We start from the raw sequence: 27,378 nt of genomic DNA, 5'->3' as shown, positions 1-27,378 counted from the left end.
AGCCAACCCCAGGCTCCTATCAATGGTAAAGAATCACAGAAAAAAAAAAAAAAAAAATGCACATATCCGGATTTTCACCAAAATCGAATCAATTCCTCCTCATCACACACCTAAACCCGTCCACAACGTTTTGTTCAAAGTTGTCCATAACTTTTTGAGATAACCCACACACAGACAACCAGACAGACACATAGATAAGACAAAAAGGGGTGAAAACACAACCTCCATCCATGGCGACATGGCGGATAGAGAAAGCAACATTGAGAAGTACTTGTGTTTTTAAACATATGTATTATTGGTTGTGCCATCTCAAATACGTTTTGAAGTCGAGTTTGTAATTATGCTGGTGACAGCTGTGCAAATTATGGCCTCGGTAATGAGGAAGGGTGGATGTGAGGGGTGGGGTGGGGGGGTAGAGAATGAGATCGATAGTGAAAAACGTGTATATCTTGTCCAAGTCACTTTCCAAATCCTGGTCTCCAGAGAGAAAAATGAATCACGATATTTATTGTTCGTAAGCCAAGCTATCGAAAGACCAATAGCGAAGACGAATTACCAACTCGTTGCAAATTCAGCTCGAAGGTCCAGACTCCTCCCTTGTGCTGCCAGAGACGAGGAGCAGATTGCACGTGACAAACTGAACATTGAGAACTGTCGTGAGGCGAGCATTTGGAGAGATGCCAACAAACTCGTGAGCCTCTGAATCACCCCCTCCCACATTGGTGGCAACTCCAGACCCAACTCCTCGCACATCCCACACCCTGACGGAACCATCCGCCGAACCAGAGGCAAGCGAACTTCCATCAGGACTGAAGCTGAGAGTTGTGACGTTGTCGGTATGACCTCGCAGCTCCTGGAGGAGATTTGATCAAAAAAAGGATGAGAGCCTTCAAAAGGAAAAATAAAAATGAAAACAGCACAATATGGCCATAAAAAACAATATCCTTAATGAGAATAAGAAATAGTTCAACATCGGCAACTCATTTATCAGTTAAAGAATTGGGGGGATTTATTAAGCAGCATGTGACAATCACCTTGTCATTACCTTCACAACGCCTCCAGAGCCGATGTCCCAGATCCTAATCCTCAGATCCTCTCCTGCGGATGCGAGCAGCCTTCCACCCGGTGCAAAGGCCAGAGCAAGGACCGGGCCTCGATGGCCGGTGAATAGCCGAGCTGCCGAGCCCTGCTGTGCGACCCACAAACGAACGCTGCGATCTGCAGAACCGGTTGCCAGGTAGGCACCGTTCGGGTGGAAACGAAGTGTATTCACATCCGATAGGTGTCCGGCATATATCCGCAGTGGGAAAGTCCGTTCGGGAGACCAAAGCCGGGCCGTGCGGTCTGCAGAGCCAGACGCAAAATAAAGGCCCAGTGGAGCGACATCCAGTGACCAAACGGGCCGTGCATGGCCACGGTAGCATGCGACATTGCTGAATGTGTGCAGATTCCAGTATCGAACTGTTGTGTCCTCTGAACAAGAGAGGAGCCCAGTGTGCTCAGGTAGAAAGTGGGTGGCATAGACGGGGCCCGCGTGAGCCCGTAAGATCTTTACATCGCTACCTTCACTGTCCTCGATCACCTGCCGGTTATAAAAGGACACAATGTGCAAACGTTTCCATCCAAATGAGTTTCAATGAAGGAACAACTGCACATGACAGCCTGTAGAACACTGTATTACACAGTGATCCAGGGCTCAAGGAACAGCTTGTTACACATATATATATATATATATATACACACAGACTTGGCATTTAATATGGAATTTCTTTTTTTCTTGACTTGGGTTTACTTTCTTAACTCAGCATATCAATCTGGTGAGTTTCTTTTACGCTTCGGTGATTTCTTTGTTAAAAGAACCATGTCACTGATTGTCTGTCGCAGCAAGAAGTCAACAACAGGATTATATCACAGGTGGCATGACAAAATGTACGGACAGGTGCATTTGATGATTGGCTTCACAATCGGGTATACAAGGGTTGTTGCGTTCTGTATTAGTGGAAAACAACTGCTGCAAGTCTACAAAAGTTATTGCCGCTTCCCCTGGAGATGGTCCGTCAACTCGACAATGCTGTTTGTCATTTAGTGGTGGCTTTACGAAATTCCGGCATGAAGCAGCATGCTATTGCTTGGCAGTATGGCATCACTCAAGGTCAGGTGTCAAAGATCCTGAAACGAAATGCTCAGAGGGGTGTCCCTACTCCAATACCGAGGCCAGGACGTCCCCGCAGAACCACAAGGAGGGATGATCGCCAGCTGCACCGGTTAGTCCGCAATGGCCGTACCAAGTCAGCTAATCGGCTTAGGGCTGAGTGGCAGCAACTGACAAATGTGCCTGTATCCAGAAGGCTAGTCAAGCAACGACTGGTTCAAGCAGGCTATCATGCCAGGCGTCCCCTGAGAAAGCCACGTCTGACCAGACAACACCGCCAGCGCCGATTGCAGTGGGCCAGAGAGCACCGTCAATGGCAGCCAGGACACTGGAATCACGTGACCTTCAGTGACGAGTCTAGATTTCTGGTCTATCGTCAAGATGGCCGCGTCCGAGTGCGCAGACAAGTGCATGAAGCCTACAACGAAGATTGTATAGTGCCAAGAGTCCAAGCTGGAGGTGGTGGGGTGACCGTTTCGGCTGCTTTTCATGCAGGGGGCAAAACTGACCTGGTTGTTCTGAATGGAAACCTGAACCAGTTCAAGTACAGGGTCATTCTGGAAGAAACATTGCTTCCATTTGCTCGTGCAGCCTTTCGAGGAAACTTTGCCTTCCAAGATGACAATGCACGGCCTCATCGTGCTCGCATGATCCAACACATTCTTGCTGACCGTGGTGTAGAGCATATGGAGTGGCCTGCCATGTCCCCGGATATGAATCTGATAGAGAACTTGTGGGCAGAATTAACGCGTCAAATCGACCACTTGGACCAGCAGCCGACCTCTGTGCGTGAATTGCAGCAGGCTATTGTCACTGCATGGCAAGCGATTCCTGTCCAAACCTTGACAAATCTCGTGAACAGCATGCCTCAACGTGTACGTGCTCTCCTGAATGCTCGTGGGGGTTACACGAAGTACTGAACTGTAATTTTCCTGTCCGTAATCCCAGTCGTAATTTAACTTTTGTTTTTGTTAAAAAATTTTTTGGCTAATGTGCAAAATGAAGAGATACTTCTGGAAAACGTACAGAAGTTTAACACAGTACTGTCCATGAATTGAGTTCGATATCAGTTTACATCACTTTCAAGGATCAATTTATTTGCTTCGAAATGTCAAATGTGGTTTTTGTTTCTTTTAAAGGTCACATTAACAAAATCTAGAATAATTTCAACATAATTCCAATGAACTTTTGGTTCTAAGACATCTTGAAAAGTAAGTTCACCCCCACAAAAAAAATATTCCATATTAAATGCCAAGTCTGTATATTACATATGTAGGGCAAGAGCATTTCAATCCATGAACATATTTTTACAAAATTTACAAGATCATTAATAGACAAAAGGAGACAGTACATCGGATTTAACCTTGGATCCTGGAATCATGAGCCAAAAGCTCAGATGGTAATAAAACGGGCCAACCTAATTAACCCTCGTCCATAGTTTAATGGTGACTGGAGGTAAAGATTATTCGAATGTGATGATGAACATACCCGGTCATCGAGAAGATCACACGCAAGGTTGATGTGCGAGACGTCCACGTGGTGACGAGCTCCGTGCAGCTTACGTGGTCGCAGTGTCCATAAAACTACTTGCGAGTCGTCATAGCCAGAAGCCAACATGGAAAGGTCAGGAGAGACTTCAGCAAAGCAGGGAGGATTGGCCATTTGACTGTCGGCATTGAAGGCATACAGGTGAATGGAGGCGGAAGGAAGCGCAGAGTCTTTCACACAGCGAATGCTCTCCTGCAGCATGTTTAATGAAAGTTCATCTGGAGGAAGAGACAAAGCCTGCAGGACATAGGAAAATCAGCTGTGGCACGTGCTTACAGTTGGGTCCCTACAACTACGGTAAATAATTATATGACGAGTTTGTAAGAAGTTGTAAACAGCTACCAAGCATTGGTAGGATAACTTGGAGATACATGCACTCAGTCCTTAGCTGTCTAGCCTAGTTTTGAATCCTGACCCAGGTATAAACCGTCATCCTGGGGTTTTCCCTGTGGGACGAGACTTCAACGTGTTGTCCTGAAGACGAGTTATCGCCGGCACCATGAACAAATTCCTGCGATAACCCAAAGTGGACACTGCGTCAGCAGCACACCCTCTAGAAATGATGTTCCCAGAGCCATTGCTGCATATGAGGCAGAAGAAGAAGAAGAAGAAGAAGAACAGCTATCCAGTTCAAATCAGTAATATGACCTGAGTTTCCAAGTTAACATTCTCATCTACAAGCCAGTTACAAAGTGTCATTATACAGAGCCTGGATCCAACTTTGGGGGAAGTGCAAATGAACCAAATAATAGATTTAATGTTGATTAACGATGCATGCAAAGTCAGTCATTCAGGTGAGAGATTCAGCCTGCTGAACTGCGGCACTAACATGTTCACACCTGTTCACACAACATTTTCTGCATCAAATCTGCTGAAGACAAAACTAACTAGAACGACACTTAGTAGAGAGCATACCTCCGCCAGGTGAATAGTTTACGTTTTGTCTCCGAGAGTAAACCAGAAAATCACAACACAGAATCACATTCAATCAAAATCACCCGTCCACAACGTTTTGAGACATCCTGCTGCATATCGTTTTTGGCCCTATCTTGCAATGGTGAAGAATCACTTACAATTTTTACTAGCCGGATCCGGATTTTAACCAAAATCGAATCGATTTGTCCCTGTCAGACACCCAACCGGTCCACCAAGTTTCGTCCAAATCCATCCTTAACTTTTTGAGATATCCTGCTATATGTTGGTTTTAGCCCAATCTCCCAATGATGAAGAATCACTTAAAAAAATTAAATAATTCTCATATCCGAATCCATATTCAGATCTTCACCAAATTCGAATCGATTCTTCCTTGTCAGACATACAACCGGGCCACCAAGTGTCGTCCAAATCCATCCATAACCTTTTGAGATATCCTGCTATGTGTTGGTTTTAGCCCCATCTCCCAATGGTGAAGAATCACTTAAAAAAATTAAATAATTCTCATATCCGAATCCATATTCAGATCTTCACCAAAATCGAATCGATTCTTCCTTGTCACACATCCAACCGGGCCACCAAGTGTCGTCCAAATCCATCCATAACCTTTTGAGATATCCTGCTATGTGTTGGTTTTAGCCCCATCTCCCAATGGTGAAGAATCACTTTAAAAAATTAAATAATTCTCATATCCGAATCCATATTCAGATCTTCACCAAAATCGAATCGATTCTTCCTTGTCACACACACAACCTGTCCACCAAGTTTTGTCCAAATCCATCCATAACTTTTTGAGATATCCTGCTATGTGTTGGTTTTAGCCCCATCTCCCAATGATGAAGAATCACTTAAAAAATTAAATAATTCTCATATCCGAATCCATATTCAGATCTTCACCAAAATCGAATCTATTTGTGCCTGTCAGACACCCAACCGGGCCGCCAAGTGTTGTCCAAATCCGTCCACAACCTTTTGAGATATCCTGTTAAGTATCGTTTTTCGCCTATCTCCCAATGATGAAGAATCACTTAAAAATTCCAGTAGCCGGATCCGAATCCGGATCTTCACCAAAATCTAATCATTTCGTCCTTGTCACATTCGCTACATCTCTGCCAAATTTCGTCCGAATCCGTCCAGAAATGTTTGAGATATTTTGTTCACAAACGGACAGACAAACAGACAGGGGTGAAAACACAACCTCCATCCACCTTTGGTGGTGGAGGTAATGAACATAATTGCTAGGCCTGTACATATCTGTGTATACAGTCACGTGAAAAAGTAAGTACACCCCATGGAAAGTTTTGACTTTTTCAACATATTTCAACATACAGCTATTTGATCTTCATTTCAACAATATTGATAGATAAAGGTGATATAATATCACAAATATCATGAAACATTTACATTTTGTACTCCATTGTATACTGAACAGCAATAGAAAGGTCACTTCATAAAAATAATTCCTGAACATTTCCCATAGAAATATCAATGCATTTCGTTTAGATATCTCGTTATTTACATTAGTCTGTATCTAAATTTAATCCTAACTACCGACAGTGGTGCACACGTGGATAAAAACAGGTCACCAAAACGCAGGCAAAAAAACGACCACGGTACAAAGTCGTGCATGATTCCCATGCAAATCAAAATGCACGTGCGTCTCCTTGTGACTTTCCCTATAAAAGGCACCCCAAAACGTGTGTTCATCATTCGTGTTTCGATGCCAGCGCCATGCCCAGACTTACGAGGATTCAGAGAGACCAGGCTATTGGAAGATTGCATGCTGGACAGACTGCACGAATGGTTGCCAATGCTTTCCATGTCAACGTGAGAACCATCTACAGGTTACAGGAACGATACCAGGCCACCAACAGCACCGATGACCGCCCACGCAGTGGCAGACCGCGGGTAACAACACCACGACAGGATCGACAGATTGTGCGTCATCAGTCATCACATCCAAGATCGCTTTACCAGGGCTACAGAAACTGCAAGACAAACAGTTGGAACCCACCAGAGACACATTAGTGGTGATACAGTCCGTCGACGTTTGAAGAACAGGGATGTCCGTTGTCACAGGCCGTATCGTGGCCCCATTCTTACAGCTCGACACTGCCGTGACCGACTACAGTGGGCCACACAGCATCAAAATTGGCGTTACCAGCAGTGGAGAACCGTTCTTTTCTCAGACGAAAGCCGATACTGTGTTTCCACGGCAGATGGCAGAGTGAGAGTTTGGCGTAGACATGGGGAACGCTACTCAGATGACTGTGATTGAGGGCAATAGCACCCCATACCATGATGTTTGGACCACCCCACGAGTCTCTTTCCATCACACAAAGTCGGTCCTGTGGTGTTCCAGAATATTTGTCCAGCAAGAGGCAATGGTGTCACAGCTGCTCGCTACATCAATCAAGTCCTCAGACCTCACGTTGTGCCACATTTTGGACGTCACGGAAATCATGTCTTCCAGCAGGACAACGCCCGTGCCCACACTGCCAGAGCAACAAGGGACTTCCTGCAACAGAATGGCATCCAAACCATGCACTGGCCTGCGCTCAGCCCCGATTTAAACCCGATAGAGCACTTGTGGGACGAGGTTCAAAGAAGACTGAATGACGTTCGACCAAGGCCGACAACTGCAGCTCAACTCAGTCAGGCGTTTCTCAGAGTGTGGGCCCAAGTGACAAATGCCTTCATCAACCGATTAATCCACTCCATGTACAGACGATGTATGGCTGTCATCAACGCTCACGGGGGTCACACAAGATACTGACTTTGACCTCCCTTGTTCTCACCTGGTCTTGTGTTTTTCTCATTCAGAACATTTCACATTATTGTTTGAACTGTGGTGACCATACCTGTAATGTTTCATGTTGATCCTAAATCTCAATTCGTGTTGATCATGACTTGAAAATAAAGACTCCAAAATATTGATTCTGACTGACGTTTCTTTTGCTGTTCAGTGTATAATATAAACATACATGTAAATGCAAATTTCGCATGTAGAAAAAGTAAGTACACCCCATGAAATGTTTTAAAAATCTTTTTAACATATGTGGACATATCAATATTTGATCTTCATTTAAACAGTATCTATAGATAAAGGGTTTTTTTTTTTTGGTTTTTTTTTTGTTGTTGTATACTGAATCGAGGCTCGTGAAAGAGCTAACATTTACTTCACAAACAAATCAACCAGACAAACAAAATACCCAAAAAGAGGGAGCGGAAGACAAGATGGGGAGAGAAGGGGAAGCACACAAACACAACATCCGAGAGCAGGGAGATGTGTGGAAGGGAGAGGGCCCGGGGGGAGGAGGCATGGGAAGGGGGGGGGGGAGGGAGAAGTATAAAACACAAGGACACCAAGGACTTCCTGGACAGAAGTTGGTATTTCAAAAAAGTGGAATTGGGGTGAAATTAGCGGGGGTAGAAAAGATCAAGGTTTTGGATGGGGGAAGATAAGAGATGGTGGTGAACAGCTGTTTTAAAGACTTGGAGGGTGGAGTGGGATTGAAGAGAGTGAGGGAGTTTGTTCCAGAGGCGGGAGAAAAGAGGAATGAAGGAGTGAAGGTGAGCAGAGAGTCTTGATTTTGGCAGTTTAACCATAAGAGGGTTGCAGGCAGATCTTGTGCGACCTGTAGGAATATTTGCGGGACAGAGCCCAGAGAGAGCTGGGGGGGCAAGGCCAGAGAGGAGTCGGTAGAAGACGGAAAGACCACCAACCTGCCTGCGGTGAGTGAGTGAGAGGCCCTTGGAGTTAGCTTCATCGCGGGAGATTCCAATGATTCTGAATGCTTTGGTTTCAACAGCGTGAAGGCGAGCTAGGTGTGAGGCAGGAGCACCAGCCCAGAGGGGAGAGCAGTGTTCCATTGAGCTGCGGATGAAAGCCTTGTATGTGGTGAGGAGCTCAGGTGTGCCAAGGAAGGACTTCGCACGGCGGAGGATGCCCAGTCGGCGACTGGCTTTGGAGGCCAGATTTGAAATGTGGTTTTCCCAGGAAAGATCATGGCAGATAGTGAGACCCAAAAGCTTGAGTGACAGAACTTCTTGGAGAGGATTATTCAGAAAGTGGATGGGAGGGTTGTCCAGTCGGTCTTTTCGGAGAGACATTGTAAGAGTGTGAGATTTGTCAGGATTGAAAGACATGTTCCACTTGTTTGCCCAGTCTGTGATTTTGTCCAGGTCTGCAGAGAGTGAGGAGGCTGCAGACTGCCGATCTGAGGGATGAAGAATGGAGCGACAGAGAGTAGAGTCGTCAGCAAAGAGATAGAGAGGATTTTCAAGAGAGTCAGAGAGATCATTGATGAAGTGACTTGAACTAATTGAATTGAATTTTAATTTAATTGAATTGAAACTAATCCAATTGAACAAAAAAAACAATGAAAAATTGACTTTGCAATAATTTATTCAACAAAAAAATTGTTGCACAGCATGCACAATTGCATGCACAGCTCGTTTCAAATCCCCCCACAACATCTCGATGGGATTTAGATCCGGGCTTTGACTTGGCCATTCCAGAACCCTCCATTTCTTTCTTTTCAGCCATTCCTTGGTGGATTTACTGGTATGTTTCGGGTCATTGTCATGTTTCAAGGTCCACCTTCGGTTGAGCTTCAACTTTCCGACAGATGGCCTCACATTATCCTCAAGCACCCTCTGGTACAATGAAGAATTCATAGTGGATTCTATGATGGTGAGCTGCCCAGGCCCTGATGCAGCAAAGCTGCCCCAAACCATAATATTTCCACCACCATGCTTTACAGTTGGTATCAGGTTCTTGTGGTCAAATGCTGTCTTTGCTTTTCGCCAAACATGTCTTCTGGTACTGTAGCCAAATCGCTCTACCTTTGACTCATCTGTCCAGAGCACATTGTTCCAGAAGGGCTGGTCTTTGCCGAGGTGTTCATTGGCAAACTTTAGTCTTGCCCTGATGTTCTTTCTGGACAGCAAAGGTTTCCTCCTGGCACACCTCCCATGTAGATCAAATTTGTGCAGCCTCTTTATAATGGTAGACTCGTGCACTTTGACATCAACAGTGGCAAGAGCTACCTGTAGGTCCCGTGATGACATTCTGGGGTTCTTAGAGACTTCTTTCAGCATCTTGCGGTCTGCTCTCGGGCTGAACTTGCTGGGGCGGCCTGGCCTGAACAAATTGGCAGTTGTTTGGAATTTTCTCCACTTGTAGATGATCTTCCGGACAGTCGAATGATTGATTTCAAATTGTTTGGAGATCTTTTTAAATCCCTTCCCAGACTCGTCGGCATCTATAACCTTCTTTCTGAAGGCCTCAGAGTGCTCTTTTGATCTAGGCATGGTGACGCCGCACACTTCAACAACAAGGAGCAAACCAAACTAAATGTCTGAGGTTTAAATAAGACAGGTTCCTCCAAGATCCTCTCTAACGATGTTCTAATCATTTGCACCTGAGTTGGTGCACCTGATTCTAATTTTAGGTATTTGAAGTAGTGATAAATGTCGGGGTGTACTTACTTTTTCCACATGCGAAATTTGCATTTATGTTTATTTAAATTATACAATAGACTACAAAATGTAAATGTTTCATATTTGTTATATTATATCACCTTTATCTATCAATATTGTTGAAATGAAGATCAAATAGCTGTATGTTGAAATGTGTTCAAAAAGTCAAAACTTTACATGGGGTTTGCTTACTTTTTCACGTGACTGTATATTGCTAAACGTGTACACGGTCCGTTTGTTGACGTGTGCACATGTAAACATTAAAATCTACCAAGTAACTACAAAAAACATTTACTCCAACATGTTAAATATTTCTCTAAGAGTAATTACATGACATTAATTTTGCAGCTTTAACTGACTAATTAATCCGTTATGAGAAAGAGTAAAGATGTACACATAAAAACAGTTTAAAAACCGTACATTTTAAAGCAGCATAGCAGATGTGTTCTTATTATGATACAGCGCTCATCTTGCCAGACTGGAACGTGGATGTCTGTTTATTTCATATTTCCTTCAGTCTCTATTTAAAAGGCACGAATCTTTGATTCAAGTCAATGTAACTTAATAGCAATGACTAATGAATGCAGCCACCGATACATGTCTAAAAACATGAAACGGCACTAATAAGTGTGCGGAAAAAAATATCTATAAACAACATGGTGGCGATATCGAAATATTTGCAGGTCCCGCCTCTCTTCACCATGCCCAGCGCTGGGGGGAACTGATCCGATAGGCTGGTAGCATAAACCCCACCCTGAACAGACGGATGGAGACTGTATTTAGAGGCCGGCTCCTTTCATAGTATGGATTAGCAACAGAATGCGTACAAGTTTAAAGATGTTTGTAAATATTTATAATTTTACACGTACACGGTCACAACCTTAATAATTGCTGATCGGAAACCGGAAGCTCAGTTGAGAATTGCACTTTGCTAGTCATTTGAACCCGATTTTTCCCATTTGGTGATTGACAAACCGCCTCCGATTTCTTTGAGAACTTTTGCTTTTTTCTCTTTCAAAATTCCCCCTGTTATTGTCTTCTTCCTCATTTCCCTGTATATGGCGCGAGACCCAATTGTAGAAAGCTGCTGCTGCTCCCACCTTTTGTACGATATTCCTCCATTGCCCTCTATCCCCAGTCAACTGTCTGCACTATGCCACCACCACGTCTTACTCACACCCTGCATCACACAATCTTCTCATCCCAGCCAAGCTCTACATAACTTCCTCCTACCTTGCTCCCTCAACCAATCAGCTTTCTTTGCCATTCTCTCTTCCTGGGCCCAGCACACCTGAGCCGGCTCTTTATCAATCTCCACATCAAGCTCATTCGTAAATCGATCTCCTCCCTCAGTTCGTCCATTCTTCTTCTCTCCACCCCCTTCACTCCCGCTAACCTCCTGACCCCGTTGTTTTCGCAGACCTGTAAGCTGGCATTCCACAAGACCCCAGACAGAACTTTCCCTTTCAATTTTCCTGTCTGCCATGAGTCCCTCCACATGCACCCACCTGTATCCTCCTCCATACTTGTGCCTCTGAACTACCATCCTTGGTTGCCGTTGCACCGAGATAGTCAAATATGCTCCCCTGCCAGATCTAAACTGATGTTCAGTTCCTTTCTCTTCTGTCCGACCCACATTACCTCAGTCTTCTCCCAGCTCAACCATTCGCCATCACAATAACTAGATCGTCTGTGTATATTTTCTCAGTCAGAATGCCATATTGTTCGAAAATCAAAATTAAATCAAAAGTTTAATGTACAAGGTTATTAGTACATGTATAATAAATTTCGCCACAAAATTATGAAAGCACAACCTAAAGTTGCTTCTTTTTGTTGCTTTATTTGACCTTTTCTGGTGTAAAGGTCATCAGCATATAGGCCACGTGCTGTCAATTACGGACTTTGATCTGAAAAAGTTCATTTTTTAAAGTGGTGCCATTACTGGATTCTTAAGACCGTGGGTGAGATGGGTGAGATGTGTGAGGAGGGATATCAGTAAGGTGGGGGTGTTTGGAGGGTGGAGAGAGTTGGCCGAGGACAGAGGGAAGTGGAGGAGGATAGTGGTCTTCCCGTCTACAACAATGGTGCCCAAAAGGTTGAACAACACAGACTTAGTCAATGAGACAGTCAGAATATTGGGAACTTTTCAACAAGCTCGATAACATGACAACATAACAATACTGTACTGTACTTTCTTCTTTGTAAACGCTATAACTGTCATCAAAAATGCAAATAACATCAAACTCTTGAGCGTGCACGCAGCCACCTGCTCTCACCTCCTCCTCGACCTCAGCCTGACTTGTGCCATCCACCCCACAGTCATCTGTGTCACCCTGCAACTGCAGGCTCGTGGGACCGGAACCCAACGCTGGTTTGGCTTCCAGCTGGATATGAGTCGCCATAGCACGCAGGACGAGCGTCGAATCGCTCGTGCACAAGTGGTTCAGGAGTCTGGCCCTTGCAGGTGCGCTCAGACACACGCAGAGCTTTCCCTCGGATAGTGCATGCAAAGAGGGGTCGCTTCCAGCATCCTGGGGTGGGATAGGGGTGGCGGAGGGGGGAGGGGGGATCTTTTCAGAAATGAATGGTGCTTTGATGATAACTGATAAGGCCAAGTAAAAACAAAAATGTTTCTCGTCCCCACCCGCTTCCTTTTTGGTCGCCGCGTACTTTTATTTACTATTTAATACTAATTTTTTTAAATATATACTTGTTTAAAAAAAATCGTTTTGCGAAGAAACTCGGTCTAAAACTTGCCGTTTCCGGGCGTTTGCTGATCGTCTCTTGTGCATTGATGATCTGAACTATTATGGATCCCGCCCTCTAACGGAACTTCCTGGTTAATACATGCTAGGCTTAACGCAGACACTTTGTGCTAAAGACGGTCAATTCTCGCAGCGGTTGTGCACTGGGCAAGTGCAATTTACGTGTAAAAATCTTGCATTTCATACTTTTAATGGTACAAATTTGAGTAGGGAATATGACGATATTCGTGTGTGTAAGCATACGTTCGTATGTTAAAACATATATTTATTTGCTAATTTGGAAATGAAATTGCAGGCCTTTCAGTAACAATCAACACTGGCATGTTTCACATTACATTGGACAAACTATAGAGTCTTTAAGTCAGCCACAGTGGTCATTCAATTCATGGCAGCCATCTTGGAAAAAAATAGCAAAAAAAAATGAAAATAGTAAATAGTAAGGGCCTCCCTCCTCCTTTTTTCAAAAAAGTCCGGACGAGAAACTTTTTTTTTTTTTTTACTTCACCTAACATGTTAAACAGTAAAATATTTAAAACTGGATTCAAGGAATACCTCACCCAACACGTCTTGAGAAAAAGGACATGGGAAGGCTTACCCCCCTCTCTCCCTTTTTATTTGTATGAAGTTAGCTCAGGCATTGCATCACTGCGCTCTGCCATTTTGTCTGCATCTCGATGTTCCTCCGTCCTGATAGTGCGAGCGGCAAATTTGATCGGTCGAGAGAGCGGACAATTTTGCCAAAGTACTGCTAAACTGAATGTTTTTGTTAATGCAAACAACGTGATTTATATTCTGCAATGTTCAAAATATATAATTTAATGGAAATAAAATAAAAGTTTTTAAAAGCCTTCAGATTGGTAGAAAAAACCCCGAAAACAATGTCAATTCAATCGGAAAATTTAGGCTGTTGATGAATTTGGGACACCGTCTTTTACACCACCTTATTTAGCACGTTAAATAAGTTATTCGTGCCTGTTTGTGGCCTTTATTACGTCCCTAAAAACAGTAAGTTTGCTCTTTGGAATCGATTTTTAAAATTATTTTAGAATGTCGGACAGACGAGCTGTGTGCATGCGTGCATGAGATGAGACTCTATACAATCAAACTAAAACATGCAACTTAGTGTCTGTCTGTCTGACCGCGATACATTCGGTCATTAATTATCCATTCTCAACCAAACTTGACAGCAGGATGAAGGGTCACACATTGCAGCAACTTCATTTTCCCCCCGTCTCCAAGTGGGGTTTCTGCCTTGGGCAAAATCCGTGTTGAGGTGTATATCCATGTTAAGATAGATAATCATGGCATTTTTCCAAGGCTGCTTCTAATAACAAAAGTAACAAGAAAGAGCAATCAGAGATTGCCGACCCTCGCCAGGACGTGCGTGGTTTTGTCTTTTGGGTACTCAGGGTATTTTGTGTCTTTGGGGTCCTCTGTGGCTTCAATGGTCCTCTGGGTCTTTTAGGTATTTCAGGGTATTTGGGGTCTTTTAGGTATTTCAGGATATTTGGGGTCTTTTCGGTATTTCAGGGTATTTGGGGTCTTTGGGGGTCCTCTAGGTCTTCCGGGTCTTTGGGGTTTATAAGGATGAAATGCCAGCTGAGATGGGCTGGACATTTGGTGTGGATGGAGAAATAGAGAATGGCAAAGAGCACGGATAGGATGTGGGAACAAGGTAGGAGGAAAAGAGGTAGACCGTGAGTGAGATGGGAGGATTGTGTGAGGAGGGATATCAGTAAGGTGGGGGTGTTTGGAGGGTGGAGAGAGTTGGCCGAGGACAGAGGGGAGTGGAGGAGTATCGTGGTCAAGGTAGGTCAGGAGCTCAGTGCCATTGGACCTCAACCCTTATAAAGGGAAAAGGAGGAGAACAACAAAGGGTCTTCGGGGTGTTTACGGGTTTTAAGAGTGTTTGGGGTCTTTTGGGTCCTCTTGGTCTTACAGGGTTTTATGTTTCTAAAGGGTCTTCGAGTTTGAAGGGATCTTAGGGGTCTTAAATGGTCTTTGGGTAAAAGGATCTAAAGTATCTTTGGGGTCTCAAAGGGTTAGGGTTCTAAAGGCTCTAAAGTGTTTTAGAAGGTCTTTGCGGTTTTAGGGGTGCTGGTAGTTTTGAGGTTTTAGGGTATTTGTAGGTTTTCATGGTCCTTAGGGTCTTCTTGGCCTTAATGGGTCTCAGGGTGGTAAAGGTTTAGAAGGGTCTTAGGGGTTATAAAGGGTCGAATGTAATAAAAACACATACGCTTTGTGTGGACAAAAACAAACGAGCAAACCCACATGCAATACCCTCTCCTCTGGCGATGGTAACAACACCAATGAAAATAGCACAAAAAGCAATACTAATAATAAATCTCCTTCCACAATAGGTTTTTCCTCCTTGAATTAGTGTCGTGTTAACGTGAATAACTCGCTTATCGTGGCAATTCATGGCGCAAGCCGACCGGAATAAAAAAAACAAACGTTATAAACCACAAACACGTAGTATTACCTTTTTTAAGCCGCTACAGTTGTTCAAAATTAAACTGAAAAGGAGGACACCTGATGTTCTTGAGGCATTATATCACGTCCCCCACAGACTAATGGACCCGAGGCTAGATCTACTGTAATCTATGCACCCCAGAGGATGAAAACAGGACTCTTCCTGCCACTCCCGTACGGAGCAGGTGTACTGGTAGTGCCAAATTCAGAGCCAAAGTAACTAAACTGTCACCAATTAATGTCCTAGTGTTCAAAATGTGAAGTTCAATTGAAATTATTCAAATAGTTCCTCAATCATCGACTGATGGACAGACAGACAAAATGAATCAATTGCTTTCCCACGCTTTGTGCTTCATGTGTGGGGTAGAAAAAAAAAAACTATCAACTTCAAATAATCATAATCATCATCATCATGTACCATGGCCTCTGAGCGTCGGTGCTGCTGAAGGAGTTAATAGGCTACAATCCTGGACAGGTAGCCACTCTGGCTCAAGAAGTAAGGACGGAATTTTGGCCATGGTGCTGAAGATAGCTCACCTACTCTTCGTGAAGAACACCAAGTTCAAATATAAAGCCCTTCCTCCCCCCTCTTTCCTCTCAAAAAATCTCCCAGCAAGAAATCTATTAAAGAAGGAATAATTGGAGAAGAGGAAGAGGGCCTTTCACTTACTCACCGGAGGCAGGTTGGTGGTCTTTCTGTCTTCTACCGACTCCTCTCTGGCCTTGCTCCTCCAGCTCTCTCTGGGCTCTGTCCCCCAAATATTCCTACAGGTCCCACAAGATCTGCCTGCAACCCTCTCATGGTTAAACTGCCAAAATCTAGGCTCTCTGCTCACCTTCACTCCTTCATTCCTCTTTTCTCCTGCCTCTGGAACAAACTCCCTCACTCTCTTCAATCCCACTCCACCGTCCAGGTCTTTAAAACAGCTGTTCACCACCATCTCTTATCTTCCCCCATCCAAAACCTTGATCTTTTCTACCCCTGCTTATTTCACCCCAATTCCACTTTTTTGAAATACCAACTTCTGTCCTGGAAGTCTGGTGTTGGGCTAGCGGCTAGGGTGCCGGCTTAGGATCCTAGCATCCTGGGTTCGAATCCCGGTCGATCGCTGAATTAACGCCAGGGGGGTTGACTCAGCCTGTCATCCTTCCGAGGTCGGCAAATTGAGTACCAGTTCACTGGTAATTCCCTGTTTGTCGTTAAAGGCGGCAAAAAGGGTTGGCGTCAGGAAGGGCATCCGGCCGTAAAACATCGCTTCAAAAAGGGGTCCAAAAAACCAACAACAACTACGGTTCCCGAAAAAGGCCAACCCCCGCTTTGCGGGGAAAAATGGCCTCTAAAGGTGGTTTTTTTTTTTTTTGTCCTGGAAGTCCTTGGTGTCCTTGTGTTTTATACTTCTCCCCCCCTCCCCCCCCCCCTCCCCTTCCCACGCCTCCTCCCCCCAAGCCCTCTCCCTCCCACACATCTCCCTGCTCTTAAATGTTGTGTGCTCTCAAGTGTTTGTGTGCTTCCCCTTCTCTCCCCATCTTGTCTTCCGCTCCCTCTTTTTATATATTTTGTTTGGCTGGTTGATTTGTTTGTGAAGTAAATGTCAGCTCTTTCACGAGCCTCGATTCAGTATACACACAAAAAAAACAAAAAAAAAAAACATAACTTTTTGAATCATGGAATAAAATGCTTTTGTCTAAGTCTAAGAGCTCTGTAATTGTCACCTCCCACCTCCACCACCTAACGGTGGACGGAGGTTGTGTTTTCACCCCTGTTTGTCTGTCTGTCTGTCTATCTATCTGTGAGCAGCATATCCCAAAAAGGTATGCATGGATTCGGACGAAACCTGGTGGACAGGTCGAGTGTGTGATAAGGACGAATTGATTCGATTATGAAGATCCTGATCCGATTCAATAATTTTTCACTCACCATTGAGAAATTGGGCCAAAAACGATATTTCGCACGATATCTCAAAATTTTGGAGACGGATTGTGACAAAACGTGGTGGATGAGTTGGGCATGTGACAAGAACAAGCGATTCGGTTTTGTTTCAGGTCCAAATCCAGATCTGACCTATCAGTGGGATACAAAACGCAAACTGTTCAGCCTGGCGCAGGTACGCGCCCGATCGAGTACCGTCCTGGTTTGTTTTATTTTTATGGTAATCGTAATCTCATGGAGAGGTTTGTAGTTATAGTTTGTGTCGAAGATCAAGTTATAATGCATATTATTTTACACAGGATTTGAACCTCAGATGATAGAATCAATCATGAGGCTTGTGCTCCGATGGGAATAACAAGCAGGTCAGCTTCGCATCCTTTTTCATACCTGACGAGCGAGGGCGGCAGCTATCTGCTCCACGACGAGTCTTTGCTCAGCGGATGGTCCAGCTGTGGATCCGTGTCGTGCTAGAAAGGCCTCGGCTGCACTGCGCCAGCCACCCGAGAGTAGCTCCAGGTAAAAACAGAGGAAAAGTGGATGGAGCAGTGACTGAAGCTCCTCAAGCAACGGCGGTTCCTGGTCTGATGAGGACACATACACGCTGGTGTGGGTTTATGAAGCTGTCCGAGAAGTGATATAAAGTGGCACCTGACTTAATAACCAGTCTTGTACCAATGAGCACATTAATCAATGCATCAGGATACTTAATAAATTATTTAAGGGAAAACAAACCATTCTAAGAAGTACCAGTAAATACTCAACTCGGCCAGGTTGAAGCAAACAGGTACAAGGAATTTTAGACGGGAGCGAAGCCCATTTGGCCCATACTGCGTCCGCCATATATTCAATCGGATGCAGGTCGTGCTACATTTGATTGCGAAGTTCGGTGAAATCTTAGGAATCATGGCATGCAACATGATGCAGCGCGCTCTGCCGGCACTGAACACAGACTTGCGTTCAACGTTGAGCACGCGACCAACTGGGTTATTCAACGACCCTTTTACCACAACGCAAGCATTCGACAACAGGTGGATAATAACAAAGCCGATGATGACCCGAGTCAATCTTACCACTGATGAACTGCTGCAGACTGCTGAACTGGGCATCGTACTGTGCAGGATCAGGTTGGTACATCCCAAAGGATACTGCATTCAATGGTCCTGATTCAGACAATACTGTGAACACAAATCAAGGGGAAAGCTGCTCTCAATGACATATACTTATTGGACATAGAATTATCACATGTACACGGTATGGTAACATTTTTGCCTCCAGTCTGCAAATGTGCTTACTAGGCTCTTCCCTTCCTTCGTTCCTACACTGATCAACGCCCCTCTCCCCTCGCACCGATCAACTCTTCCCTCCCCTCACACCGATCGACCCTCCTCTCCCCTCACATCGATCGATCCTCCTCTCCCCTCACATCGATCGACCCTCCTCTCCCCTCACATCGATCGACACTCCTCTCCCCTCACATCGATCGATCCTCCTCTCCCCTCACACTGATCAATGCTTCCCTGTCCTCACACCAATCGACCCTCCTCTCTCCTCACACCGTTCGACCCTCCTCTCCCCTCACACCAATCGACCCTCCTCTCACCTCACACCGGTCGACCCTCCTCTCACCTCACACCGGTCGACCCTCCTCTCCCCTCACACCGATCGACCCTCCTCTCCCCTCACACCAATCGACCCTCCTCTCACCTCACACCGATCGACCCTCCTCTCTCCTCTCACCGATCGACCCTCCTCTCTCCTCTCACCGATCGACCCTCCTCTCACCGATCGACCCTCCTCTCACCTCACACCGATCGACCCTCCTCTCTCCTCTCACCGATCGATCCTCCTCTCACCGATCGACCCTCCTCTCCCCTACACCGATCGACCCTCCTCTCCCCTCACACCGATCGACCCTCCTCTCTCCTCACACCGATCGACCCTCCTCTCACCGATCGACCCTCCTCTCACCTCACCGATCGACCCTCCTCTCACCTCACCGATCGACCCTCCTCTCCCCTCACACCGATCGACCCTCCTCTTACCTCACACCGATCGACCCTTCTCTCTCCTCACACCGATCGACCCTCCTCTCACCTCACCGATCGACCCTCCTCTCACCTCACACCGGTCGATCCTCCTCTCCCCTCACACCGACCGACCCTCCTCTCCCCTCACACCGATCGACCCTCCTCTCCCCTCACACCGATCGACCCTCCTCTCCCCTCACACCGATCGACCCTCCTCTCCCCTCACCTTTATGCTTAACTAAATAACTTCTTCCTCAATGCTCCAACTCCAGGTATCCCTTTCTTTGTTTTAGATCCTATATCATCCCCTCTTCTTTCCCTGTATCCATTTTAAACCAGACCCCTCCAGTCCCTTCCACAGCACATCTACATATTATTATTACTATTGTATTCGGTGCATGCGAAGATGCAGGAGTTGGTGCTTTCCCCTCAATCCCACCCTTACGCCTGACAATCCTCATTGAAAGAAAGGATGAATATTTTGACCTTCCAGGAAAAGGGTCACATCATGATGAAGGCAATGACGTGAGTGAGCGTTGTACCCATCAAATTGGCGGCCATCTCTCCAGCAGTGTGGACTCCCCGTGAAGCTTGCCGCAGCACCTGCTCCGGTTCTGGGTATTGTCGCCGTTTCAGGAGCTGGTTCACTGCCGATTGCAGCTGCTCGGCACGTACACGCTTCATGCTGCAAAGGTGCACCTCGCATCTGAAGGCCGATGGTCACCCGGTTAGAGTTACACACCGATGTGTCCCGAATTAACCGCCCAATTCTCACATCTCATACCCAACCCAACGACGCTGCTGCATACAGTGAGCGCCTTTTATTTGTATCGGACTCACAAATTCTGTGCTCCAGTTTCTTCAGTAACATTCGACCTCGCCGTACGATGTTCAGTAAAAGATTAAATAAAAAGAAAAGGCAAACCTTTACGTCATAAACAAAAACATCCTTTATAGTTGAGACAATCGTGGGGTAAACTGTGTGAATAACGTTTCCAAAGGCCCAAAGCGCTGCCGCGCACTATACAACCTCAACCAGCAAACAGCGCGCACAATGTTATACAAAAAAACATCGACTTTTCAGCTTCATAAAAATAATGGATGGGTTCACAATCGCCAATCAATGGTTCACTGAGCCTCTTCTTTAAAGCGATAAATTTACTTCACACATTTATTTTTGTATTATTTATTTCCCCAAAAGTAATGAATAAAAACGAGTGCTAGAAAGCATCTGAAAATGCAAAGTCCGTTCGCGTACGCTTTGTATTAGACGTCTTCTTCTTCTTCTATAATCTAAATGACCAAAACAGTATTACACAAGAAATTGCAATCAGAGATTTCAGACCCACGGCAGGACGTGTTTTTCATGGGTTTTAAGGCTTTCATGTTAAAAGAAATATGGCGGCCGAACCACGTGACCGATGACGTCATCATTTTTTTCCTCCACCAATTTATCCATAGATGACGCTCAATAAATTTCATCTTCATCTTGTGAAGTTTTGTACTTGTCGAATTATGACGTCATACTGGAGGCACCTATGACATCATCATTAACATATTTTATTCCCCATGGAGAGTTCTTTACAAGAAGCTATGTCTCATTTTTTTCTATGGAGTGCTTTCAGAGATATGGAGTGGCAACGTTTTTTGGTTTTTCCAAGATGGCACCTGTAGCACGTGACCTATGACATCATAATTATCATGAAATAATTCTGCAGGAGGAGGCGCACCTATGGTGAAAATTTCCGGTCAATCGGACCAACGGTTGCAGAGAAAAATCATATTTATTCTGTGCGGACAAACAGACAAACAGATAAAACAAAGAGACAAACAGACAAACAAAGACTCATTTCATGCAACCTTGACCTTTGACTTTCATTTTGATTTAAAAAAAACAATCGACTCCGACCAATAGTGACCCATTATGCAAATTCTTTAAATTTCAGGTCAGTGGGATGAAAATTGAAGATTTTGTGATGCTGACCTTCGACCTTTCACCTTTTAAACAAATTATTCATTTGTCTTCTCCATATTGTCATAATAAAAGCTTTGTTGAAAATTTGATGACAAAACTCAAATGGTAAATTCGAATTTCAGGTCTCGGGATGTTAAACTTCAGCACGAGGGTTACATACAGGTGTTACGTGGTCCCCTCGGTGACTACCTGGTCTCGGTGACCCCCGGACCGTGAGAGGAACTTCGCCAGAAAGTGGTATTATATATGCGCTTTCGCAACGCAATCCCTATGAATTCCACCCAAGAGAAAACTGATTTTCAATGATATATTTCAAGGGTAATGATACCATACAATTTCAATGATACAATCAAGGATATATTCCCCGAGCAATCCCCCATCCACAATTCACACTCAACAATCAATCCCCTAGATGATTAAGATGGTCATCTTACATACGTGTGTCCCCTTTTGTACTCACGACCCCCTTTGGTCTCTGTCCCTCACAATGTCTCTGGGCCCCTCCTGACCAAGATGATGGTCGGCTTCGCCGCACTCGGGCGGTTGAACGAACCCCGGGTGGACGTTTTTCCACCGGGCATGTATCGTACCGGGAACCAAGGTTGCAGCCCCCTCTTGGCCACGCGAAGCGGGTACTGTACAGCAGGCAAAAGCCACACGCCGCTTGCAACGCGTGTTAGGCCCCAACGTGCGACCCGTACGCGTCTTTGTAGACGGTGCCGCGAACGGTGCCAGACGCTGGGTCGGTGCACGGCCCCACGGCAGCTTGACGTGTCCACCGGGCAGGTATCCGTCCCGTTAACTCCTCTCGCCAGACGGCTTGGGAACGCCGCTTTTCCACACGGCTCAATATCGATCCCACCTCTCGTCGGAGCGGGGCGAGGAAGAAGAATCCTCGTCGCTTCTCTCGACCTCGTGTCTTTTCTTCTTCCGTTTCCGGTCTCTTTTTCCAGAAGGGCTCCTGACCCTCCAACCACAACAACCCTTAATCGACTCCACATTGATAAGCAAAGACCTGAATAGTAATTCACATACATTCCCATAAATTTGTAACACTTCCCCCCTTCAAGAAAGAAAGTTTGAACCCAGCGAAAACTTTCTTTGCCGGCCAACTTGGATAAACAAACCAGATAACTCAACCCCCCCCCACATTATCAGTTCCCCCCGGGCACAGTTATCACTTAAAAATACAGCAACAAAATTTCACACAACCCCCAGAGATTTTCAAAGGTAATTCACTCTGGACAAAGCACCAGCAACGACATTGTCCCTGCCCTTTACATGTTCAATTTCCCGTTGGACTCCTGCCAAGCCAAACTCCATCTCATGACCCTCTGACTTTGACTGTCAGTTTCTTGTGAATGAAGGTTAAGGGGTTGATCAAAGATCCAAAGTTAAGCAACTCGATAGCACTTTTTCCGGGAGGCCAAGCCAAGTATTCACTACATGGATGCCTTTAGGAACGTGGAGTTCACGGTTAGTCCGTGCAGGAAAGTTCTCTACATGGGCGCCTTGAGGAACGTGGAGTTCACGGTTAGTCCGTGCATGAAAGTTCACTACATGGACGCCTTTAGGAACATGGCGTTCACGGTTAATCCGTGTAGGAATCTTGGCTCGGCGGCTCCGCCGCATTCAGTGCTTCAGCTTTTCAGAACTTCCCTAATAATTATGGTGGGACCGCTTGTCACTGTAGTCCCATGAATAGCGGTCTCCTTCTCGGCCACTACTTTGACAATCCTTCCTTCGGGAGCTGCCGTAACTCAGGGAGCCTCCATAATAATATTGATTGCGGCCACCACCAAAACTACCGCCCAGTTGTACTCTCCTGTAGACCTCTCGACGCCTACGAAATGCCTTCCCTACTGTTATGGTCCGACCCTCCAAATCCTTGCCATTCCAATTCTTCTCTGCCTCTCTGGCGTCTTTTGTGCTTGCAAACGTGACAAAGCCGAACCCTCTTGACTGTTGCGTTTCCCTGTCTCTTACCAACCGCACTTCCACCAGCGGCCCATATCTGTTGAAGACAGAGGTCAGAACTTCTTCCTCCGTTTTGAAGTTCAGTCCCCCTACAAATAACTTGGTACTTTTGTCGCCATCCCGAGCTGGTGTGGTGTTATTTTCCCTGCTGGGCTCTTTACCAACCCTCAGGTTACCATAAACTTGACCCCCGGCCAAATCATTCCCGATAACCACAGATACACCCTCTACAGGAAGTGTGGCTTGTAAACCGACGGTGACCGGTCCTGACACCAAATCGGACTCCAAATGGATGACATGAAGTGGAGCACTAACACCGCCCCCGATCCCCTGTAAACGAACACTATCCCCCGTTGCCGTCTCCTCGGACCATGGCAAAATGCCTTCAAGCATTAAAGATTGATGTGCTCCTGTGTCCCTCAATATCCTAACCGGTCTCCGGTTAGTCGAGGCTCCATCCAGTGACACAAACCCCTCTGAAATAAATGGTTGGTAACCCTTTTGATGGCGATTTCTCACAATGGCCATTGCATTTGGAGTCGTAATAGTCGGACTCCGCTCTGGGTCTTCCCTTTTCATGTGGTAACAACTGGACATCAAGTGTCCAGGTTTCTTGCAAAAAGCGCAAGTAGGCCCGGAGGAAAAACTCGTGGTCTGCCTCGGGCCCCCCGAAATATAAGTTTGTCTTGGGCCCGCATCCCTCTGATTTCGACCAGGTGGGGTATCCGCGTTGTCCCCATAATCCTCTCGAGGCCGCCGCCATGTATTGTCGTTCTCCGCACCTGCTGTTCCCCACCTCCCCTGCGGAGATCTAGGCGAGGAGTTAGGTTCGTGGACCCCTATTCGGTGGGTTAAGGCATAATCATCTGCCATGGTGGCTGCGTCCCACAACTTTGGTACTTTCTTTTCCTGCAGGTACACTTTGATGTCCTCGTGGACACACTGCTGAAATTCCTCCACCAGGATCAAGTCACGCAATGTTTCGAAGTCTTTCCCGACTCCTTTTGACTCACACCACCGATCAAACATGTTTTCTTTCACTCTGGCAAACTCCACATGGGTCTCACTCTCCCTCTTCCTGGCATTCCTGAATTTTTGCCTGTAAGCTTCCAGAACCAACTCATAGGCTTTGAGGATGTGCTTCTTCAGTACCTCATAATCTGCACATTGGTCCATTGGTAGCGCCGAATAAATCTCTTGAGCTTTTCCCACCAGCACACTTTGCACTAGTATGGTCCAGGCCTCCTCCGGCCAGTTTAATTGTCGAGCCACTTTCTCAAAGTGTGGAAAAAATTTCGCGACTTCCTTTTCACTGAACGGTGGAACCAGCCTCACATGTCTGCCCACATCCCAGGTTTTCTGGTTAGGTGTCGACCCCGTCAGCAAGGGTGGTGCCTCTCCCCGTTCTCTCATTAACTCCAGCTCCTTGAATTTAATTTCCTGCCGAAGCTCCATGTCACGTTCCTTTAATTCCCTTTCTGCTTTTCTCTCCTCTGCTTCGAGTTCCCTTGCAGCTCTCCTCTCCTCTGCTTTTCTTCCTTCTAACCTTTCCTGAAGTTCTCGTTCCACTCTCCTTTCCTCTGCTTGTTTCTCTTCTCTCCTCTCTTCTGCTTTCCTTTCTTCTTCTGCTCTTTCCTTTTCTGCTTTCCTTTCTTCTTCTGCTCTTTCCTTTTCTGCTTTCCTTTCTTCTTCTGCTCTTTCCTTTTCTGCTTTCCTTTCTTCTTCTGCTCTTTCCTTTTCTGCTTTCCTTTCTTCTTCTTTCATCCGTTCCTGGCTCCGTAATTGCAACTCCAGTTTCCGGAGCTCAACGTCTTCTGGTTCTTCGGGTAGCCACTCCCAGGCTAACTCGTCCCATGTTCCTAATCCCACCATAGATTGTATCACCGTGGCCTGCAACTCTGCCTTCCTCAAATTAGTTCGGACCTCCAAGTTAAAATGTTTGGCCAATTTCAAGAGGTCCGACTTTAGTAACGCTCGGAACTGTGCCTCACTCGGGGTTACCGCAAAGTTCTGTGCCACAAACGCCATGGTGCCTATCGTTAACCCCTGTTAACCTTCACCCAATCCTTTACCCCCAATTTCCCCAAAAATTTACCAATTAATACTTAATTAATAAATTTTTTAATTAATAAAAATATTATTTTATTATTTTATACAATTATAGATCCCGGACGTAGACCCAATTGCGAATCCGCAAATCGTAATTTGGACGAGCCCCCAATTCTGTTACGTGGTCCCCTCGGTGACTACCTGGTCTCGGTGACCCCCGGACCGTGAGAGGAACTTCGCCAGAAAGTGGTATTATATATGCGCTTTCGCAACGCAATCCCTATGAATTCCACCCAAGAGAAAACTGATTTTCAATGATATATTTCAAGGGTAATGATACCATACAATTTCAATGATACAATCAAGGATATATTCCCCGAGCAATCCCCCATCCACAATTCACACTCAACAATCAATCCCCTAGATGATTAAGATGGCCATCTTACATACGTGTGTCCCCTTTTGTACTCACGACCCCCTTTGGTCTCTGTCCCTCACAATGTCTCTGGGCCCCTCCTGACCAAGATGATGGTCGGCTTCGCCGCACTCGGGCGGTTGAACGAACCCCGGGTGGACGTTTTCCCACCGGGCATGTATCGTACCGGGAACCAAGGTTGCAGCCCCCTCTTGGCCACGCGAAGCGGGTACTGTACAGCAGGCAAAAGCCACACGCCGCTTGCAACGCGTGTTAGGCCCCAACGTGCGACCTGTACGCGTCTTTGTAGACGGTGCCGCGAACGGTGCCAGACGCTGGGTCGGTGCACGGCCCCACGGCAGCTTGACGTGTCCACCGGGCAGGTATCCGTCCCGGTAACTCCTCTCGCCAGACGGCTTGGGAACGCCGCTTTTCCACACGGCTCAATATCGATCCCACCTCTCGTCGGAGCGGGCGAGGAAGAAGAATCCTCGTCGCTTCTCTCGACCTCGTGTCTTTTCTTCTTCCGTTTCCGGTCTCTTTTTCCAGAAGGGCTCCTGACCCTCCAACCACAACAACCCTTAATCGACTCCACATTGATAAGCAAATACCTGAATAGTAATTCACATACATTCCCATAAATATGTAACACAGGTGACATTATTGCCACCGTTTCCCTTTCATTTATGAATACCTGGGGTGTTCAAAACGGTCAAAGAACAAGCGACATGTGTATGATAGAAAACAAAACCTTGGTTTGTGTTGGTCTATTTCTCAATACCTGAGGACAAGTTCTCCACATAATCATAAACGTTTTCGGGTTTGTAATTAGTTTATGTCGAAACGTGTTGCCATTTTGACTGAAAAGGCCTTTCTGGTGTGTTTTAGGCTATTGTTGAGTATCTCATTGGTGGAACCCCTCCACTTCTAATCCAGCTTGTCAACCAACCACAATTCAGCTTGTGTCAACCAACCACAATTCAGCTTGTGTCAACCAACCACAATTCAGCTTGTGTCAATCAACCACAATTCAGCTTGGTTCAACCAACCACAATTCAGCTTGGTTCAACCAACCACAATTCAGCTTGTGTCAACCAACCACAATTCAGCTTGGTTCAACCAACCACAATTCAGCTTGTGTCAACCAACCACAATTCAGCTTGTGTCAACCAACCACAATTCAGCTTGTGTCAACCAACCACAATTCAGCTTGTGTCAACCAACCACAATTCAGCTTGTGTCAACCAACCACAATTCAGCTTGTGTCAACCAACCACAATTCAGCTTGTGTCAACCAACCACAATTCAGCTTGTGTCAACCAACCACAATTCAGCTTGTGTCAACCAACCACAATTCAGCTTGGTTCAACCAACCACCATTCAGCTTGTGTCAACCAACCACAATTCAGCTTGGATCAACCAACGACAATTCAGCTTGTGTCAACCAACCACAATTCAGCTTGGCTCAACCAATGACAACTCAGCTCGTCTCAACCAACCACAATTCAGCTTGGCTCAACCAACCACAATTCAGCTTGTCTCAACCAACCACAATTCAGCTTGTCTCAACCAACCACCATTCAGCTTGGCTCAACCAACCACAATTCAGCTTGTCTCAACCAACCACAATTCAGCTTGGCTCAACCAACCA

General features: G+C 45.7%; 1 protein-coding gene across 3 annotated transcripts; it reads right to left on the bottom strand.

The window, feature by feature from the left end:
* Positions 1-271: 271 nt before the first annotated feature.
* On the bottom strand, positions 272-20,334 carry TAF5L (TATA-box binding protein associated factor 5 like). 3 transcript variants are annotated; one of them, XM_068119647.2, is made up of 8 exons: positions 20,152-20,334; positions 19,854-20,017; positions 18,355-18,459; positions 17,672-17,865; positions 12,394-12,648; positions 3,641-3,937; positions 1,035-1,582; positions 272-853 (listed from the first exon to the last, which is right to left on the bottom strand). In XM_068119647.2, exons 2-8 carry the CDS (start codon positions 19,993-19,995, stop codon positions 553-555), a joined length of 1,842 nt encoding a protein of 613 aa, XP_067975748.1. In that variant the 5' UTR covers positions 19,996-20,017; positions 20,152-20,334; the 3' UTR covers positions 272-552. The 3 variants fall into 3 exon arrangements, with proteins under 3 accessions (XP_067975748.1, XP_067975751.1, XP_067975750.1); XM_068119650.2 differs by having other exon boundaries at positions 1,046-1,582; XM_068119649.2 differs by lacking the exon at positions 20,152-20,334 and having other exon boundaries at positions 19,854-20,130.
* Between the last annotated feature and the right edge of the window lie 7,044 nt (positions 20,335-27,378).

The sequence above is a fragment of the Myxine glutinosa genome, chromosome 6 (genome assembly GCF_964187855.1).
Source record: "Myxine glutinosa chromosome 6, kmMyxGlut1.1, whole genome shotgun sequence".
In the NCBI taxonomy this organism is placed as follows: Eukaryota; Metazoa; Chordata; class Myxini; order Myxiniformes; family Myxinidae; genus Myxine; species Myxine glutinosa.
The sequence above is the reverse complement of the archived record's forward strand: the minus strand, read 5'-3'. Positions and strand labels throughout refer to the sequence as shown.